Source organism: Eublepharis macularius, chromosome 3 (assembly GCF_028583425.1).
Source record: "Eublepharis macularius isolate TG4126 chromosome 3, MPM_Emac_v1.0, whole genome shotgun sequence".
NCBI lineage: Eukaryota > Metazoa > Chordata > Lepidosauria > Squamata > Eublepharidae > Eublepharis > Eublepharis macularius.
In genome coordinates this window covers 23,127,938-23,147,963 of record NC_072792.1, presented here as the reverse complement: position 1 = coordinate 23,147,963, position 20,026 = coordinate 23,127,938, and the positions used below count along the sequence as shown (strand labels likewise).

Genomic DNA, 20,026 nt, shown 5'->3' with positions numbered 1-20,026 from the left:
AAAGCCATTCAACGACACACACAGGACATAGACCTACAAGAATAATGCTTCGTACTGAAGACTGGTTTCCCGCCATAATTTATAGAAATGTCATCCTGTTAGGCTCTTGCCCTGAAAACCCCGTCAGGGGTCACCATAAGTTACCTATGACTTGAGGGCACAATTTCATTTTCATATTAACAAAGAAGCCAAGAACATTTTCACATGTGAAGCCTGTAATATTGGTGATATGTTACATGGTATGGGATGGGGGGGGACCATTTTTAGCTCAAATATTAGTGTTATTGGCAGCACAGAGGAATTAATGCTCAAGTTTCCCTCCGGGGAACAAGGGCTCTCCTGAACTAGAAAGCGTTGGGGATAACAATTCCTGGGGAATCAAAAAGGTTACAAAACTGAACTTATAAATCGCATGTTAATATATCGGGGGAAAGGGAGATTTCAAGGGAGATTGGCACGATTTAAAATTCTTTTTTAAAAAATCAACTACGTTTTAATCACAATGAATAGAACAATGGGCAATTTTTGCCAATAGCTGGAAGATTTTAATTATAAATGCAACAAAATCAAGAGGCTAAGAGAATGTTTAACCCACGTTTTCTTTCCTTTTTTAAAGAGAGATTGGAAAGCGTGACGAGCAGTGAGCTCACGATAAAGCAAAATGACCGGGGAAGTCCTGCTTAATCAGATGTAAAAGAAACCAATTTGGCAGAGAATTTAAAGTCAGCAGGCCCAGATGAAACACCAATGAGAAAGAAGAGGCAGCGAGCAGATGGGATAGAAGCAGCAGCGCCCACTAGAGATCACCATTTGGGGGGGGGCTTATTACGAGAGAATCTGAACGAAGATCTTAAAAGCAGCCAAGCAAGTCCTAAAACAGACTGGCGGAAGTGGAAAGAAGGATCTTCAAATCTAAATGTTGAGTGGCAGGTGCTGCTGCAGAGAAGAGATGGAGACATAGAGAGAGACAGAGAGAAAGCTACACTTACAACAGAATGGAGCGCAATAGATGATAATGATATTGTGGGCCGCCAACGCTGAAGGCAGACGGGTGGACTTGTCGCCTTTACGGGGCTTGTAGCTTTTGCAGAAGCTACATGATTGCATCTGATCAGCGTCAGGGATGCAGAGCGACGCAAGGGAGACGCCTTCATTTTGCAGTGGCTAAACTGAGGCTGTGATGAGGTGGATGGTGAGGGCAGCAAGGAGGTCGGTGACTACATGAATATTAAAAACAAAAAAGAGAGACTTTACCTACTTGGACTAAAAGGCAATCATACAGCTTCACTCGCCGCTACACGCTCCCATTTAACCAAAGAGCGCGCTGCACTGTTCTGTTTTAAACAACAGAAAACAGATTGAGAAGAATGATTTTGAAACATTTAGTTGTATCCAAATAATCAGCAACTGCATGCCGGTATGAATTTCAGGAATTCAAGCAATAATCTCCCAAGGAATTGTAAGAATTTTTCCACTCAGTTTCAGGTGGGTAGATGTGTTGCTCAGCAGTAGAAGAGCAAGATTCCAGTCCAGTAGCACCTTAAAGACCAACAAGATTTCCAGGGCGTCAGCTTTTGAGTCAAAGCCCCCTTTGTCAGATCGAGGAAGGGAGCTTTGACTCTCAAAAGCTTACACCCTGGAAATCTTGTTGGTCTGCAAGATGTTACTGGACTCGAATCTTGGGCCCCTTCCACACATACTTAAAGGGCTGGCCCACTCACCGAACACTGGTGGCTTTTCCCCTTGACTCTAGACGTCTGTATTTTCAAAACGGTCGTGGGCTGTTTGGCTTCTGTTTTTTGGGCACTTTTTCTGGGAGCGCACTTTCCTGTGGTCCCAGAAAAGGCGCCGAAAAAACGGAAGCCAAACAGCTCACGATGGTTTTGAAAACACAGACGTCTGGAAACAAAGGGAAAAGCCGCCAGCGTTTGGTGAGTGGGCCAGCCCTTTAAGGACATGTGGAAAGGGCCTTGTTCTCCCACTCATTAGGAGGATAACCACAGGGAATAAGATAAAATCAAGAGAACAATCACTTTGTCCCCTCAGAAAAATATCCATGGTAGACAGGGCAAAAGTGGGGAGGAGAATGCTAGAGATGGCTTAGAAAAAAAAGAGCTGGAAACACTTAGATTCCCCTTCCCCAAGGGATTTTTTCAAATTTTCTAAATGATAAAATTGAGGAATTTTGAGGAACAACAAAAACATTCCAATGAATTTTTCCTGTTAGAAATCTAAATCATAAAAGGGTTTTACTTTCAAAAGGTATTATATGAAAATTTTATGTAAGACAGCCAACAGCATTGTATATATTTCCTGCGTATAAACATTTTCAAAACTTTAGTCTAAATGTGAATTTTTAAGCAGCAAAAAGGCTGTAACTTTTAATAAATGAATGCTTAAATTTTCACTTTTATAAAGTTTATACATGAGCAGTTAGTCCTACCTACTGTCACATATGAAACCGTTTCTGCCCATAGGATACACAGCCTGCCAATGGCATCTGCTTCGAACTCTTCCCCAATGAAATGAGTCAATGAGACCTTCTTCCACCTTTGTGTCTGAAGGGACCACCCATTTGGAAACAGCTGCCTCCCTTATAGGAAGATGCTCGGCTTGGAACTTCCTAACATTCTATGATTGGGCCCACTGAGTCCAAGACAGCCATTTTGAGGCGATTCCACCCAACACTACATGTTTTCAAAATTCCAAAAATGCACTCAGATTCAACAAGGCCAGGACCCCCTGGGCTAGACTGTACAATCCGCAGAATTAAATTATCTTTTCCTGCAACATTCTGCTTTAGGTAGTTTGCGTGAGTGGGATTCCGTATGCGGGCACTTGTCCATAAACAAATACCATGAAGGTAGATCAAGATGGGTAGCCGTGTTAGTCTGTCTGTAGCAGTAGAAAAGAGCAAGAGCAACAGTCCAGTAGCACCAAGACTAACAAAATTAGTGATAGGGAATGAGCTTTTGTGAGCCACAGCTCACTTCTTCAGACACAAAGAAGTGAGCTGTGGCTCACGAAAGCTCATACCCTACCACAAATTTGTTAGTCTTACAGGTGCTACTGGACTCTTGCTCTTTTCTACAAATACCATGACTTTTCGGCCTTCTCTCTGAAAGGCTGTTTTCTCATATGAAAAGAAAATCTGTGATTTTCTTGATTCTCCCCTTGCAACGGCAACTTTAATACCTTCACGACCTCTTTCAGACAGCAACTGAAAAAGCAATGGATGGGTTATCAGGTGAAAAATTCTGTTCCGCTATGTGCAAAAACCTGTTGTTTCACTGCTGACAAGTATATTGTTCCAAACACTAGCACTCTTAGGACAGAACAGCCTGCATGTGCTCCCCCTTCCATAGCAGTTTCATAACTGGTACAACCAGGGCTCATTTCGAGGGGGAACGCGCAGGAATGCAGTTCTGGCAGTTCCCCAAAGAGGTCACATGACAGGTGGCCCTGCCCTCCTGACTCTCAGCCATTTGGGGCCCGTTTCGGCCTGGATTGGGGCCAAAACGGCCCAGATCGGGCCTCTGACGGGTGGTGGACCACTCTCCCACTCAGCAGCAACCTGATCCTGACCATTTTGGGCCCCTTTTTGGCCATTTTCAGCCTCCTTTTGCCATTTTGGGCCCAATTTTGGCCCTGAATGGCCAGGATTGGGTCCAAAACAGCCAGGACAGGTGATGTCAGGGGGTGTGGCAGATGCAAATCAGTTATGCCAATGACACACTTCCAGTGATGTCAAGGGGTGTGGCATATGCTAATGAGTTATGCTAATGAGTTCCTCCAGTTCTTTTTCTATGAAATGACCCCTGGGTACAACGGATTTTCTCCATTCTCATATCTCATTATTCATTTATTTGCGTCCTTTATAGTCCGCCTTTCTCACTGAGAAAGGCAGATACAGTGAGAGCCAGTACAGTCAATACTGAAGACATTTCAATAAAACGTGCAATGGGCATATACATACAGGATTTTTTAAAAACTACAGCAGTCCAATTCAGATCTGAAGAAATGCTGAAACAGCATAAGCCATTCTACTACTGGCATATCAAACAAAATAGGAACTACCTAGTAGGATCATACTTATAGCAATAGTAGTGGAATCTATGGTCCCTCGTTAGTTACAGCAATAGTAGTAAAGTCTGTGGTCCCTCCCTCTTCCTTTACTGATGAATCTTTTTGAGACTACTTCTTTACAGTACAGCCCTCCGATCTGAGTAAAAAGCCCTCTTGAATAATTCCATTTTGCATTGTTTGTGGGAGACCGGGAGAGTGGGAGCTTTCCTAACCTTCCATAAGGTGGGGGCCACTGCAGAGAATGCACATCTATGGGCAGCTGTTGATTTTGCCCATGTTCAAGGTGGATCAACAATACTACCAATGAGAATTAGAGGAATCAGGCCACTCTAGATGGGATCATACTCCCCCTTCAAGGATCAGGTTCACAGCTTGGGAGTGCTGCTGGATCCAGTGTTCACCTGGTGCCAAAAATAGATAGCAGCTCGAAGGATATGTTAGCTTCCCCTTTTCTTGTGCCTCGTTTCCTACCCCAGTCCACAAAGGCATAAATAAATAACCTCTAATCAGGTACTTTAACTAGAATGGATCCAACCATCCTCCATGTGGTCTTCCTCCAACCTAAGGAGCCCTCCTGCAAAACTGAGCCAAAAAGGAAAAGTTGGGTATAAATATTTTAATAAACAAACTTTTCTTAGCGGAGTGCTGGATCCACTCCACTGCAAGAAGTGATGTTGAGGGAATGCCAATTCTAGGGCACTTTAAATACTTAGGCCTAGATCAATTCCTAGTGCCCTTAAAATCCCTTTGAGCCTAAAACCTAGAAGACTCCAACAGGTTATGGATAAGTTTGTCAGTTAAATCCTGTTGGGTCAGAAAAATATTTAGGCAAGCTGCAGAATGCACACCTTGACAAGCCTAGGGGTTTAAAGTCCTCTCATAAATGAAATGCCAAAGCACCAGATATTTAACTTTGCATTCCTTCACATCTCATCCTTGTTTGAGAAGAGAGGTTTTTGCTTTATTTTTTTCTTCTATTGTTAACCTAGAAACAATAAAAAAATAAGCTTTAAAAACATGGCAAAACAAAAACGTGGGTTGGGCAGGTTAACAATGGCAGGAAACAATTTTATAGCATACATACTTTCACTGAAAAATGGGGCTTGGGAATTCACATAAAAATGTAATTAGGCCATCGATGGACACATAAACAGCATTTTATGTGTTCAGGGAAGCAGGAATTGAATAGATTTCAAAGTGAAATGCTTTCCATTACTTATTCAGATATTAATGCTTTCCAGTACTCAGTTGGCAGAATAAAATCGTTAGAATACTGTCACATCTCAATTAATGCCACAACAGATTGATATACGATGCCCCTCAATCTTTCATTTATACACATGCATGTGCCAACCAGCATCTTATCACTCAATCGCTTTCAGCGAACGGTAGGGCAAGTTATGTGTAGGAGGCGGGGTCAAGCGACACAAAGTTCTCGTTTATAGATGATGGCCAGTCAACTTATGCAAGTTACCACTTCATATTGCAATCCAATTAAAGAAAGAACATATATGTACAAACGTAGCACATATGAAAAAATAAGCATATAAATCTTGGGTGAGTAACTTTGTGTTTCTATTGGTTTATTTCAGCTAGGTGTTCACCAAAAGCTGTATTTTCCATGCATCCCAGCTACTTTATACAGTTCTTGCAACTTGCATAACAGGAGGACAAAGATCTCTGCTGCACCTGTGGTTTGGGGAGCTAGCACACATGCATCAGCACCCCCAATTTATACATAACTAGCTTGATACCTGTGCTTTGCTACAGTATTTAACTACTTTAAATCCATTTATAATACTTATGGGTATGTAACATTTTTTAAAGTTGATTTTGTAGTATAATAGCATAGTACCAACTGTCTTGAGAGGGGGGCGGGAATGAGGTGTGGAATGTTGTGAGGCTCAATCAGCCTACATATGCAAATGACCTTGAAAGGCCAGCCCAATCAGGGAAGAGTGGCTGAGCTGGCAGTGGGCAGGGGTGCAAGCAGGCAGCAGCCTGCCAGCCACACAAGGAAGCTGTATCCCTTTGGGGAAACACATTTTACCCCTTTTTACCCCCTTGGGGGCAAATTTCTTAAAACCCCTTCTTAGTGGGTGTTATATCATGAAAGGAATGTTCTTCTCAAAGTTCATGTTTCTAGGTCCGGGGTTTAGCTGGGCATTGATGAATCAGTCAGGACACTTGTCTTTATATACATCTCACACACACACTAAAGAGACTTGTGCTGGCATAAATACAATAGACTTATCCCTCAACTGATTTTAAGGTAACGTTACACTTTTTAGTAGCAAAGAAGCCATTGGCTCCCACGTTGTTCCTTTAATGGACACAACATCTATGCTCTCTGTAATACTGTAATAAAAAATGTGTCTGGAAAAATGGAACAGAGGGCTTCCAAACCAGGCTTGGTCATATTCTCATTGGACATCCTTAGGACGTTACTACTGATCTTATGGTTGGGAACATTAAGCTTTTATATCAAGGCCTTCTACCTGAACCACGTACTACCATTTACAAGGGTACCATTAAAAATGTGTTTTGAATTATGCCCCCCACCCCCAAATCAAGAGGCTATATAGCCCAGGTTGCATAAATACATATAGCCTCATTTTCCATAGCAATAGAAGAGGGTTTGGCTGGAAAAAAAACCCACACATGCCCATTTCCAGCCCATTGTTCTACGGTTGACTGAAGACCTGCATTTCCCATGTCTACACCCACGCAGCCCCACTGCATCACACTAATCCAATGATAATCCTTTAGCACTGATGACCTTCTACAGCATTTTCAACATAAAGCCCATTAAGCGACGGGCCCTAATCCCACAGGGAAGCTTTTCAATAGGAGACCGCGCTATTAATCTGCTACTTATTTCACTGGGGAAAGCACAATGAACGGTGGGCACACAAGACACTCTGAAGAACAGTTTGTCCGCATTCTTAAGTACAATCACTTAATCTTTCCTCCAACCCACGTTAAAGGAATCTGACCTCTTTGCTTTAAAAGGCATTCCAAAAACTCCTATCAGAAGCCAGCCTCAGTTCCTCATGTGTCAAGTGGGATTAATTTTTGCTGGCCGGCCTAACATTACAGGATGTTATGACAATTAGCGACAAAAAAAGAAAAAGAAATTGGAGGCTTTGGGGCAAAAGTTAACATAACAACCTATTCTGCCTGGTGGAACACCTCAAATCATGGAAGGATCTTCGTAGAAAATCCTTGCCTTGGAAGTACCAGGTTTTTATCCTGCTCCTTCTTCCAACCTCAGGGCAGTATGCATTCTATCCACCATTTTATCCTTACAACCATCCTGTGAGGTATATTAGGCTAAGAGAGAATGACCAGCCAAAGGTCACTCAGTGGCCTTCATGGCTGAATTGAGATTTGACCCCCCCAAATCCTGTTGGAGAAGGAACAGGGGATTTAACCCCTAGACCTATTTCAACATACCAATCACCAGTTCATAGATCTCAAAAGAGGATCTTTTGCTTGGAACAATTTAAGCTAAAGCAAGGTTAGGTGCATATTATAGCGTTGTTGGTGATTTTGGAGCAGAATTGAACTTCTTATGTGTTTCCTTTTAAAATTGGAAACTGCTAGCTCTCAAGTTCCTGCTTAAATTTGTCCTCTGCACAAAGGAACAGCCATGGCAGCCTTGAATTCATGCCAATCCAGTTTATTTTTAAGTGTAACTGGGAACGTATGAAGATTAACTTTACATCTGAGACATTCAAAAGCCTGGCAACATTTGGCGTCATTCTAATTCTTTGAAGAGCAATGAATCAAAGTAGCACTAGAAATCCAAATAGTGGCAGCTGTAGATCTAAACGGAACCTTCTAACCAAATATTTTGGAACTAGTTTTTAAAAACCCTAGAGTTACCAATGAGCAGGCTGAAGACATTTTGAGAATTAACCTGCCTGTCATATAAATAATCTTAATCTTCTTGAAAGCTATCTGGGCACCATAAAGGCATTATTATACTTGTGCTGTTTCTGAATAAATCTCAATAGAAAAAGTTTTTTTCCTGCTTCTCTGGATCAACTCTAAAGTCAAGCTAATCTTCTTCAAATTTACAATTTACCTGACAAGTCTGTGTGTTATGATTTCAAACCCTTTACATCTGCTTCCATTTGCTATGGCTAGCGTTTTAGACACATCCAAGACGGGCTGTTCTAGTTTCAAGAGCAACTAAAAGGGCCTGTTACCAGGATCAGCGAGGGTCCATCTAGATCAAGAGCCTCAGCGTACAATAAGGTAAGAGCAGCTATGTACTAAGGTCATCACAGCTGTCACAAACCCTGTCCACATTGTCTGCTTTGTTCAAAAATACCCTGACTTATCCAGTCTGAAGCAACGTAATAGGTGAAAGTGGCATGCGGATCAAAGCACGGAGTGCGAGATGGTGATTTTAAATGGAACCCAGAACAGAGCAAGCAAGCATGTTATACCCATCATTTACAAAGCAGGAATTAGTTATCTAAACTTTTAAAAGCATTGCTTTTGAACTTCTTGTTTTCTGGAGAGAACAGATTTTGCTGCTGAGACACGGATAGTTTGAAAAATTAATACTGTTTAGAGGAGAACTAATCTTAGAACAAGGAGATGAAGGGGGCAGGGGCAAGGAACAGACATTCCTGAAGGAGACTGCGTGGACTGTTCACCAACGATAACACAAAAACATGGCTTGTATGTCAACACAGAAAACACCACATGCTCTGCAGGAAGGAGGGAAGTTCACTGCAGGGCCTTTTATGTTATTCCTCAGCCCATAAACTGTAAGGCCAGATAAAACAAAAGACTGTTTGAAACGCTTTGCAGCAGCAGGGCACCCTGCAGCTCTCGAGTTTCCCATCTTCGCCACTAACAGTCCATCTGAGTGTCTGAACATTCTTACGGCATTCCAAAGGGAAGATACAGATAACCGAAACTGCCAAGCTAGTCAGAGACCAACATCTGTGGTCAGGTACCAAGAACAGATGAGCAACTCAGCTGTGGTACCCCAATGAATCTCTCCGACGCGTTTCTTGAGCAATCTCGATCTACAGATCAACGTACGCAGGATGAACTCAGAGGCTGCAAGATCAAGATTCTGAGCCTCAGTTTAGGATCACCTTTTATCTCTCCTCACCCATACACAAAGCATCTTTCATAGTATATGCTAGTCAAAGACAGAAAAGACATACCTAATGTAAAAGTAAGCGAGGACCCATAAGGAACTTGCGGGTGCAGCTATCCAATTCCCCCCCCCCCACACACACACCTTTGCTTCCTTCCCTCTCATCCACTTTTCTCAGCTTCTTTCTCCCTCCTCCACCCTTCTCTCACTTTACGTCTCTCCCACTCTATCACCCAATCACTCTTTCTGCCTCCCTCACACCCTCTCTCTCTCTCTCTCTCTCTTTCTGACTCACTTCTGCATTCTCTCTTTTTGGCTCAACAGCCATGGAAGCAGCAGCTCTCCCAGCCACCTCGCAGCTTCACCGATGCCACAGCAGAGACTCTTTCAGCCACCCCACAGCTTTAATGATACCATGGTTAGGGGTGTGCACCCGAAAAATATTCGGGTTTCCCACTTTGGGTTTACACTCGAAGCAGGAAAACATTTCAAGATAACCCAAATCCCCAAATGGAAAGCTGCTTTGGGATTTGGGTATTTAAATGCTTCGGTATGCTCTGTAAAGATCTGGGAATCTTTACAAAGCACACCAAAGCTCAAAGCAGCACTTTTCTTGCTGTCTGCAAATGGCAAGAAAAGTGTTGCTTTTTGCCTGAAACTTCCTGAAGTGATACAAATTGCTTTGGGAAGCTTTGCTTCAGGATTCCCCAATCAGCTCAGCAATGCTGAGGCCGATTCGGGAACCCCGAATCTTTCCAAATAGGGCCCGATTTGGGTTAAAAACTCGAATAGGAAACCTGAAGCACACACTCCTAGTCATGGCAACTTACCCACCTGCAGTTTTACTACCTCAACAACAGTGACAACTCCTCCCCTGCTGGCCTGCAGCTTAGCTTTGTCTGTACTTGTAGACAATGTTTTTGTTGGGGGGTTAACCCCCCCCTTCAACTTTTTTTATACGTCTCGACTTTTCTACAAACCAGGGGGTCCACCTAGTTCACTGAAAAATCTGCTTTCTGCCACTGTGGCCCTGATCAACAGAGTTAAGTATCTACAGATGAGGCCAAACTTGCCTATTAGAATATATGATGTTAACACGCTTATGTCACGCAGGACTAGAAGAAGTTTTATAGTTTGTCCAGCTGTGATCCTGAGTATTCATATTTATAACTTATTGGAACACTTTTTAATGCAATCATAATATCTCTTCAGTGCAGGCACTTGGATCATAACTATAAATTGTTCTCACAGAAGTATCTCAATCCCATTCCTAAGCACTTATTTGCTAGCACAGCAAGTCTTGGATTCTGGCTGTTACTCAGTTTGTGGTCCATAAAATATCTGTTTAAAAAATTCTGGCTCCAACCACACATACTTGAGGGTTATCTAAAAATTCAATGCAGCGAAAACATGGTTTAAAACTTGCAAACCCATGCTTCTATAGTACATTACTTTTTAACCCTATACAAGTTAAAAGGGCTGGGCTGGATCCAACACTGCATTTCCGCAGGCACTGCTGCATGTGATGGACAACCCCCCACCCAGCAGCCTGAAATCCCTGCCCCCAACCTCCTGCACCTGGAAGAGTGGGGAACTCCTCCCCAACCAGGGTTTGGGGTTGCTCTGGGAGAGGGGAGCCAGGGAAGTGTGCTCTGAAGGTACAACTGTGCTGAATCAAACCCACCATGTGCAAGAATTCTACTCTGCTTTTTGCTATCGTAAGACTATTTTAAGAAAGCTTTACCATGCCTCACTAGTTTGGATAGCTCCAAATCCAACACAAAATATTAGACTAGATTTGGCTGGGAGTGTAATTGTAGCACATGGGAAAAAATGTAGTTTTTTAATCCAGGGCTCGGCGGTTGGGGGGGGGGGCGGGGGCGCAAGGGGAGAAAAGAATTTAAAACATACAAAAAGACATAGAATGAACTCTTTAAAAAAAACAGAATTCACTTCTAATGCAATAAACTAATTCTTATTAATGTGTCTGTAAAAGGGCCCTCCATTTTTGTGTTCTTGAAACAGTGACTGAAGAGCCGTTTCGTCTGTGGAATATGCAGGGCTTTTTCCAGCTGGAACGTGGTGGAACGGAGTTCCAGAACCACTTGAAAATGGTCACATGGCTGGTGGCCCCGCCCCCTGATCTCCAGACAGAGGGGAGTTGAGATTGCCCTCCGCGCCACTCCAGCCATGTGACCATTTTCTCCAAGGGCAACTCACCGAGTTCCACCACCTCTTTTCCCAGAAAAAAAGCCCTGGGAATATGTAATCGTGGGTGCGCACAAGTGCAATCCCCAACACTCCCCCCCCCCCCCAGCTCTAGGAGGAGGCACAAGCTCATTCTTCTTGCACAGAACCTCGGAGAGGCTTGGAAGGCAATGAGAGGTCTCGTTACTTCGATCCTTTCCAAAAACAGGAGGAAGTCTGGGAGATTCTTCCATCTTTCTTCAGGCTCAGAGGAAGAGCCAGGCCCTTGCCAGAATAATGGAAGCTTTTTCCAGCAGCAAGGTCATTTGTGGCTATTTGTGCAAAATGTATCGTACAGGACAGGACAGCTGTAGCTGTTGGTTAAGATGCAGAACTTCCGTAAGAAGCCACCTTGTAAGCGGATGCTGTTTTGCGAGTTAGCTCCGCAAGAGAGAATTATTGGAGTCAAATCCCATTACTGCTATGCCAATGGTACTGTTTTTGTCTCTTATAAAACAGATAAATAAACATAAATAAAATAATAAATAAAAATTTCCCTTGCCGGTCTAATAGTGGCATAAACAAAGGCTCCAATTCAAACCCAAGAAGAAAAAACACACTGTACACTTATTTCTCTACAATGTGGAATGAGCTTCCTCTCTTCTGAATTATACTCCTAATGCACGAACAGCAAGCAAGACGGTATTTACCCCATCTAGACACAGACCCCCGCCTACATACACTCAATAAGAGGTGCTTTAAAACCCAATTTATAGGACTTGGCTCTGGAAAATTGTAAATATTATTCTGTACAGACACAGAACCCCTACAGAGTCTATGAGCATGGACCTTGGAAAAAAATGACATGTAATCTCCATCTTTAAAGCAACCATGTCAGAGAGTTTTTATGCCTTATTATTTGACCCAGATTCACCAGATAATCAATATAAAACTCCCACATATGTAAGAAAACCTTGCTAAGAAAGACAACAGGGAACATGTACTCAAGGCCTCAGCAAAGACAACACTGATGAAGCATACAGGCAAGACACACATCACTCCCCTCACCATCCATACACAATGCCCTTCTCTCTCATAAGCACATTCAGCTTCCTTGCCAAAGGAACACAAATCATTAGGTAATACTCCAACTTGAAGGTTTTGGCCACATTCCAGTATCACAACAAACTTTCCTCCATTCGACCAACGTCCATTCAATATAGTTTGCTCTATATTGGAAGGGGGGGGGGAGGAATAAGAATTAAATTTTAAAAAATTAAATACCTCAGTCTGACCTTCATGGGCACTGGATTCATGAGTAAGACGAATCGCCTGAAATTTCAACATTCCTCATTAGATCTTCGTGCAACATAATACAGGTTATAAAGTTGTCATTGATAGCAGCAACCAGAACATTAAGCCGTATTTCAGAAAGAACGTCCCCTCGGACCCAACAATGAATAGTGGCTCAACGCAGTTGTTTGCACTGAGATCTAGAGTAGTGTTTGATCCTAAATAACATCAGCTACCACTCTGAAGTCAATTATGTTGCTTATAATAACAACAACATTCAATTTATATACCACCCTTCAGGATGACTTAACACCCACTCAGAGCGGTTTACAAAGTATGCCATTATTATCCTGAGCCCATTTGTGGGGAGGGCGGGGTATAAATCAAATCAATAATCAATAAATAATAAATAATCCCCACAACAACAATCACCCTGTGAGGTGGGTGGGGGTGAGAGAGCTCCGAGAGAGCTGTGACTGACCCAAGATCACCCAGCTGACTTCAAGCAGAAAAGTGGGGAATCAAACCCGGCTCTCCAGATTACAGTCCCGCGCTCTTAACCACTACACCAAACTGCTTACAAAACCAGCTATTCACTTTGCCAAAGGAAACCCGGGCAGGATACCAATTCCTAGGTTTTCGATTAAGGCAGAGCCACCACGAATTTGCTGAAAGTCGGCTGGGCCATATAACTCTTGTGTGTTTTTCATATTGCTTACTGCCAATCAGTCACTCCAAGGGTCTTGGCAGCTTCTCCCACCTGCTGCCAAAAACCCTTTACCAGAAAAGGCCAGCGATCGAGATGAGTCAGGGTGTGTTACCCCTGCAGTATATTACCAGCCCTTCTACTAACAGAATTTTCCTTTCCATGGAAAGCTCCTGGAAGTATACTGGGCTCTAGCAGTACTTCAAGTGTAATCCGTGGCAGGGACCAGTCTATTTTATTTTTTGCATAGAGCTTAGCGTACACTTGTATGCAACTGAATAAAAACAACAGTATGCTTTAATTTACGGACTAGAACTTTTGCTATTATTGGTGAAGCTGAGAGGTGAAGCATTCATCTTTTGAGAATATTTTGGGTCTTTGTTAGGGTAATAATAACAACAACAACATTCGATTTACGTACCCCCCTTCAGTACAAGTTAAAGCCCACTCAGAGCGGTTTACAAAGTATGTCATTATTATCCCCACAACAAAACACCCTGTGAGGTGGGTGGCGCTGAGAGAGCTCCAGAGAGCTGTGACTAGCCCAAGGTCACCCAGCTGGCTTCAAGTGGAGGAGTGGGGAATCAAACCCGGCTCTCCAGATTAGTGGCCTGCGCTCTTAACCACTACACCAAACTGGTAGCAGGAAACAAAGTTTCCCATGACACAGGAAATGATTGTATTAGTGGTTACTGAAGAAATGATTGAAGAATTTGTACTGACTGTAGTCTTTGAAAAAGAGATTTTTGAAACGGGCATGATAAGGATCTAGACCACCCGTTAGAGGAGTTATTATCACAGAAGAACTGATTTACTGCACAAGGGATAAGCAAGGACTTTTCGTTCTGTGAATTCTACGGTCAACTGCCATGTTTCATTGACTTTGTACTACCGCATGGTTGGAACATCGGGCATCTTGGAGATTGAATGGCATTATAAGGACTGGTGTTTGTATGGTGCTAAATGAGCATTTGCACTTTATCCATATGTGCAATTAGAAAGATAAGAAGCACTTTGAGCACACAGCACTTTATTGTTATTAATGTAGAAAAGATATTAGACGCCTGAACAAATGTAATTTCTGACTTGTTGATTTCTTACATGTGGTTTTCTTCCTATGATATTAACTGAATCATGTACGTGTGTAAAGTTAGGAATAAATTTGTAGACATAATTTACAACGTGGGTAATTAATTTCTTTGTATAGTTGGCACTCTTTACCACATTGCTCTCTGTGAATTGTTAGCCTCCAGGTAGTGGCTGGAGATCTCCTGGAATTACAACTGGTCTCCAGGCCACAGAGATCAGTTCACCTGGAGAAAATGGCTGCTTTGGAGGGGGGGCTCTATGGAATTATCCCGTGCCAAGGTCCTTCCCCTCCCCAAACCCCACTTTCTCCAGGTTTCTCCAGGTTTCACCCCCCAGATCTCCAGGAATTTCCCAACTTGGAGCTGGCAACCCTACTCATATCACAGGCTCATTCCTTTATCCAAGACCCAGACAATTTCACAGAACAAGAAACGCTAGAGACAATGTATGACAAATAATATACATTAAAAGCGTTGTACTGACTTCATAGGTTTCTAAATATTTGGCTCTTTCTTCAGGGCTCATGGATGCAGAATCATCCAGGAACTTTTTCAATGACGACTGCATTTCTAGAACAAGTCAAGAGAATGAACATTACAAGACTCTCACCCACATGCTGCTCACTGTATTTCCAGCCAAAATAATTATTTCATTCGGCCAGTTCAGAACACTAATGGCATAATGGAAAACACATCAAAGCCATGATTACGCTCACCAAGATAGGCAACAAACATGACCAGTTTATCAACGTGTTTCTTAAAGCAACCCAAAACTACAAGGATAAAGAGCAATTCAGAGCATAAAGCTACATGCTCGCTTGAAAGTGCCTCTGAAATAAATGGGAATCTGTAATTGCGGTCAGGATTTGGAGGGCAGACATCTAAAGGGACTTCACTAGATCCGCTATTTGTCTCTAAGTTTTATTGAAAAACATTATTCAGGCAGTTGTGATCTTCCTGCACTACAGTCAGCGTACACGTCTTTATTTTTTCAGCCAGTCCCAGATGCAAAGCAGTTCACGAGCGCCATCTACCTTTGAAACAAACAAAAAAGGCAACACAACAATGAACTGTTTACCAAAGTTAATTTTATCCCTGTTGTTTGCGATGGCGTGTATAAGCCCAATTGTCCCACAGGCATTGCTGATGGTTTGCTTCATAAAATACACGGAGGGTTTGACTTCTTGTCCCTGAGATTTTATTCTCTCTTCCTCTTCTGTTCGGAATGTTTCATACTAGAAACAAAAGGAGAAAAAAACACAACACACTTTCACTTTGCAAAAAATAATAATAATAATACATTCGAATTCCAATTTTAAAAACATCAGTTCCAGAACATTCACCCAGTTGGGAAGGGGTGGGGAGAGGTTTTTTCTGTTCCCTCCTCTTCCAAAACAGAAAGCAGTGAAGGCCTGCTGGTGTCATTATAAAGAGAACCTAGGAACAAAGATTGTTCTAGTTTTTGAAGAATTTTCCCAGTGGGAGACTTTTTGAAACATCTGATTTCTTCCCCGCTGTTTTATTTCCAGCTCTTCTATATACATGGGTCAAGTGCCACTTGTGTTACATTCTCAGCATGATAAATTAAGGCAGAAACACTACGTTCTGGTAAAGAGAGCGAGTAAAAGGAAATTATTATTAAATACAGCTTGAAGCAAGCTACGTGGGCTCCCCCACGTTAAAAGCATTGTGCCTTCCCTTCTGTTAAATAATGAACAAAGCACAATATGGACAGTTTCCTTCATTATGCAAGGCATTTTATTTTCATCTCCTGCTACGTTTTCTGTATACAGAGGCTTTAATCTTTACCTACAGTAAGCCTTCAGGATGGGTGGGGTCCGCCTCCCAGCTGGCCACCGTCATGACTTCCCCTCTCTAGGGGCTCCGTTCAGACCTCAGAAACGGGATGGCCGTCAAGTGTTGCTTCACCTACAGCCCTCGCTGCCCTCAGAGAACAGTGATGCCCTCTCTCTCTCATTCAGCCTCTTCCACTTCTCTTCCACTTCTCCCTGGCCTGTGTGCAGAGCCTTCTTTTATCCCCACCCTCCTCCTTAGCCACACCTTCCTATCTCCACCTGCCCTGTCTGGGCCCTGCCCTTCCGGGTTCCTGGCCGCCACGGCCTCGCATGGAGGTCGGTTGGGCACTGGGGCTTGCCTGACACTTCCCAAGTTCCCTGGCATCTACCCAAGCGATGGGGAGAGGTGGAACCTGGACTCAGCTGCTGGAGGGATGCTTCCTATCCGCAGCGCAGAGGTGGTTGCTGGCACAGCTTGTCCTCTCCAGCCACATGAGGGCCCCGTGTGCGAGCCTCCCGAGCCAGCCATGAGGCTGCCTCATGACAGAGTCATCAGCCCAAGGTATGTCGGGGCTGGCTCCCAGAAGCATTGGTGGGAGTGCAGGCAATAGCCCTTCTGCAGGTTGCTCAGAGTAGCTGAAGCTCTCTCTCTCTGGTGGTCTGGAGGTAAGGTGCAGGCTTCGGGGGGGGCAGTGGCTAGATGGTGGGTCTGCTGGGCTGGGAGGACTAAGTGCAATCCTAAGAAGAGTTACTCCAGCAATCAATGGGCTTAGACTGGAGCAACTCTTCTTAGGATTGCACTGTAAGTCTGGGGAGGGGTGCCCACTTAGGGTTGCCATCCCCCTGCTGGGGGTGGGGGATCCCCCAATCCCCCCATGCCCACTTACCTGGCTGGCGGGGGGGCTTCCTAGAGCACCCCCTCCCGGGGTGGTGCAGCACACCCCTGGGTGCGGGGCACGCTCCCACACCACGAGAGCAGGCAGCAGCGGCAGTAGAGCAAAAGCAGGTGGTGGTTGCAAGAGCATGCTGCTCTCACCGCCCCTGCTGCAGCCCGCTCTCTCGCCACGGCCGCTGCCGTCCCAGTGCAGCCACTGCTAGCAGGGACAAGGGGTGCGGCAGTGGCGGCAACAAGAAAGCAAGCTGCAGTGGCCACAGCCTGCTCTCTCTCTCACCGCCGCTGCCACCGCGCGCCCCTTGTCCCTGTCGGTGCTGGCTGCACAGGGGCGGCCACGGCTGTGGCAAGGGAGCAGGCCATGGCCACTGCAGCTCGCTCACTCTCTCACCGTGGCCACCGCTGCCCCTGTGCTGCCTGTGCCAGTAGGGACAAGGGACGCGGTGGCAGCAGTGAAAGAGAGCTGCCCGCTCTCTCTGCCCTCCCTGGTGCGTGTGACATCGTCATGCAGGCAGCTTTGACCCTGCGTGATGATGTCACTCCCGGAAGTGACATCATCACACCCCCGGGAGCTCGCACGCAGCCAAAACAGCAAGAGCGCCAAGTGGGTAGGAGCCAGCATCCCGGTCTCCCGCTGGGAGACGTGAGGGACCTGGCAACCCTAGTGCCCAGCCATCATCTCCGGGCACCTACCAACTTTCCTCAACACGCGTAAAGCATCAGAGATGTCGACTAAAGAGGGAAGCGTATCGTATCACTGCAGTATTACCAAACATTCTCAAATGGAATATCAAGCCTCAGAATTTGTACTGGAAAGCAGAGGTTAGAAGGCACCGTGACTAGAGACCGGGGCCACTGCCCTCAATCGTCAGAAGATTTCTTTAAGCCTGCATACATTTCCCCAAGAGTTAAATGCATCTTTTAGAAGAAAACATCAGACAAGGCATACACAACGGGCCGCACCAGGCACCATCTGAGAAGGGAAATGCTGGAAGGCTGCTAAGATGGTGCCTGTTTTTTGCAGTTCCAGCGCTCGTATTAAAATCGACATATTTGACTTCTTATATATGTATTATTTTTCTTTGGGTTTTTTCCTTCAATTTTTGGTTCTCTTCTTTTTCTCTCCTTTATTTCCTTTTTTATTTTCTCTCTCTTTTCTCTTCCCTTCTTATTGGGATTTTAAACTTATCAATGGAATAAAAAGTATTCAACAACAACAACAAAAATCTACATATTAAAGAATGAAAAGCCTGCTGCCTAGTTCGTTGGAGGCCAGTTTAATAACGGGCCTACGCCTGCCTGCTATTCAAACATTATTTTCACAGCCAGTAGAGCTAGTGCTCCTCCAATCTTGCAGAGATAGATATTCAGAAAAAATGTTATTAGCTTGTTGGTGAGAAACAATATACACATAAACTTGATAACAACAACATCAACAATATTTGATTTGTATACCGCCCTTCAGGACAACTTAATGCCCACTATGAGTGGTTTACAAATTACTGTAAACCACTCAGAGTGGTTTACAAATTATTATTATCCTCACAACAATCAATCACCCTGTGAGGTGGGATACATCACTGTCAATGAAATCTTGTAAGGAGTCACTTTCCTATGACTTCTCAAGATGGCTTTTAGTTGGACACGTCCGTTATCTCATTTTTCCATCCATCTTGTTCTAGTCCTGCCCTCCCATGAAGGAAGAACGCACACACAATTCTTCCCTCTTCTATTTTATCATCACACTGTTGCTTTCGGAAAGCCCGAAAGCAGGACATAAAAGGATACAATTAATTGCTATCGGTATTACGATGAGCCAGCGTGAGAGCAAGTATGTTATACAGAGTGTCAGAATACAATCTAGGCAAGTCACACACACTCAGCCGAACCAATCTCCCACAGCTGTAGTTGGGATAAGATGGAGAAGAGGAGAATTATGCAAGACATCTTGGGGGGAAAGATGGGGCATACATGAAGTAAAATAAAATAAAAAATGCTGGACTAATGTACTTTTGGTCTGGCCTAGCAAGGCACAATCATTGAAGGCCATTCAACCACCTGGAATCCTACCCTAACTTATCACTGAGAGAAGTATGAAGCTTTCCCCCAGCCTAAGGAGCCTTCGTCCACCTTAAGCGGCTCTTCCATTGCAGGAAAAACCACTTAAGCTGGATGAAGCCTCCTTAACATAAACAAAAGCTCCTTGGAGGATCATTGCATTCACCCTGTTACTCTACTCCTTTTCATACATGTTCTTATTGGCTGTATTTCAGTTTTCCTGAAGCACCAACACAAATGAAAGCAAATCAGATGTATTTTAGAAACTAGTTTTGTTTATGCATTATCTTTAATGTACAGTGTACTGTTTGTGCAACTGACATACAGCACGATCAGCTGCCATGGCTATTTGCTCTCCCTGGTAAAGTTTAGCATATTCTGCTAATGTAAGTGGAGCATCCTACAAACGGGACAACTCAGGGAGCTGCTTGTTTATCGAGAATATGCAAGTTCTCTGCTTTAGCAGAAAGTGCAGATTATGCCTATACTAGAGATGGTTTCCATAAGAGGGAAAATGATCTATGAATGTGAAATAAAAAATCCTTTTAAATTTATTGAACTTTAAAAAAAAAGAGAGAGAGAGAGAGAGAGAGAAAATGCAAGCTAACATTTCATTATGTAATGTCTACTTTTGCCACCGTTCAGTATAACAATAAATAAAACATGTAGGGTTGGATCCCGAGATTATCTTTTGCTAAGCATCCTTTCAAGGGAGAAAGAGTTCCTCCAACGGAGGTCAACTCTTTGTCCTATACGATATTGGAATACCTTCATTAGATTTTTTTCCAGAAATTG

The 20,026-nt window shown here is 43.7% G+C and overlaps 1 protein-coding gene across 1 annotated transcript in view; it reads right to left on the bottom strand.

Annotated features, from left to right (window-relative positions):
* The window catches only part of UCHL3 (ubiquitin C-terminal hydrolase L3), a 41,588-nt gene that overhangs the window by 9,812 nt on the left and 11,750 nt on the right, over positions 1 to 20,026 (bottom strand). Inside the window, exons 3-5 of the mRNA XM_054973668.1 lie at positions 15,564 to 15,720; positions 14,970 to 15,055; positions 12,683 to 12,730 (exon numbers count right to left, since the gene is read on the bottom strand). Of these exons, the coding sequence (XP_054829643.1) occupies positions 12,683 to 12,730; positions 14,970 to 15,055; positions 15,564 to 15,720 (291 nt within the window). The remainder of the gene's footprint in view (positions 1 to 12,682; positions 12,731 to 14,969; positions 15,056 to 15,563; positions 15,721 to 20,026) is intronic.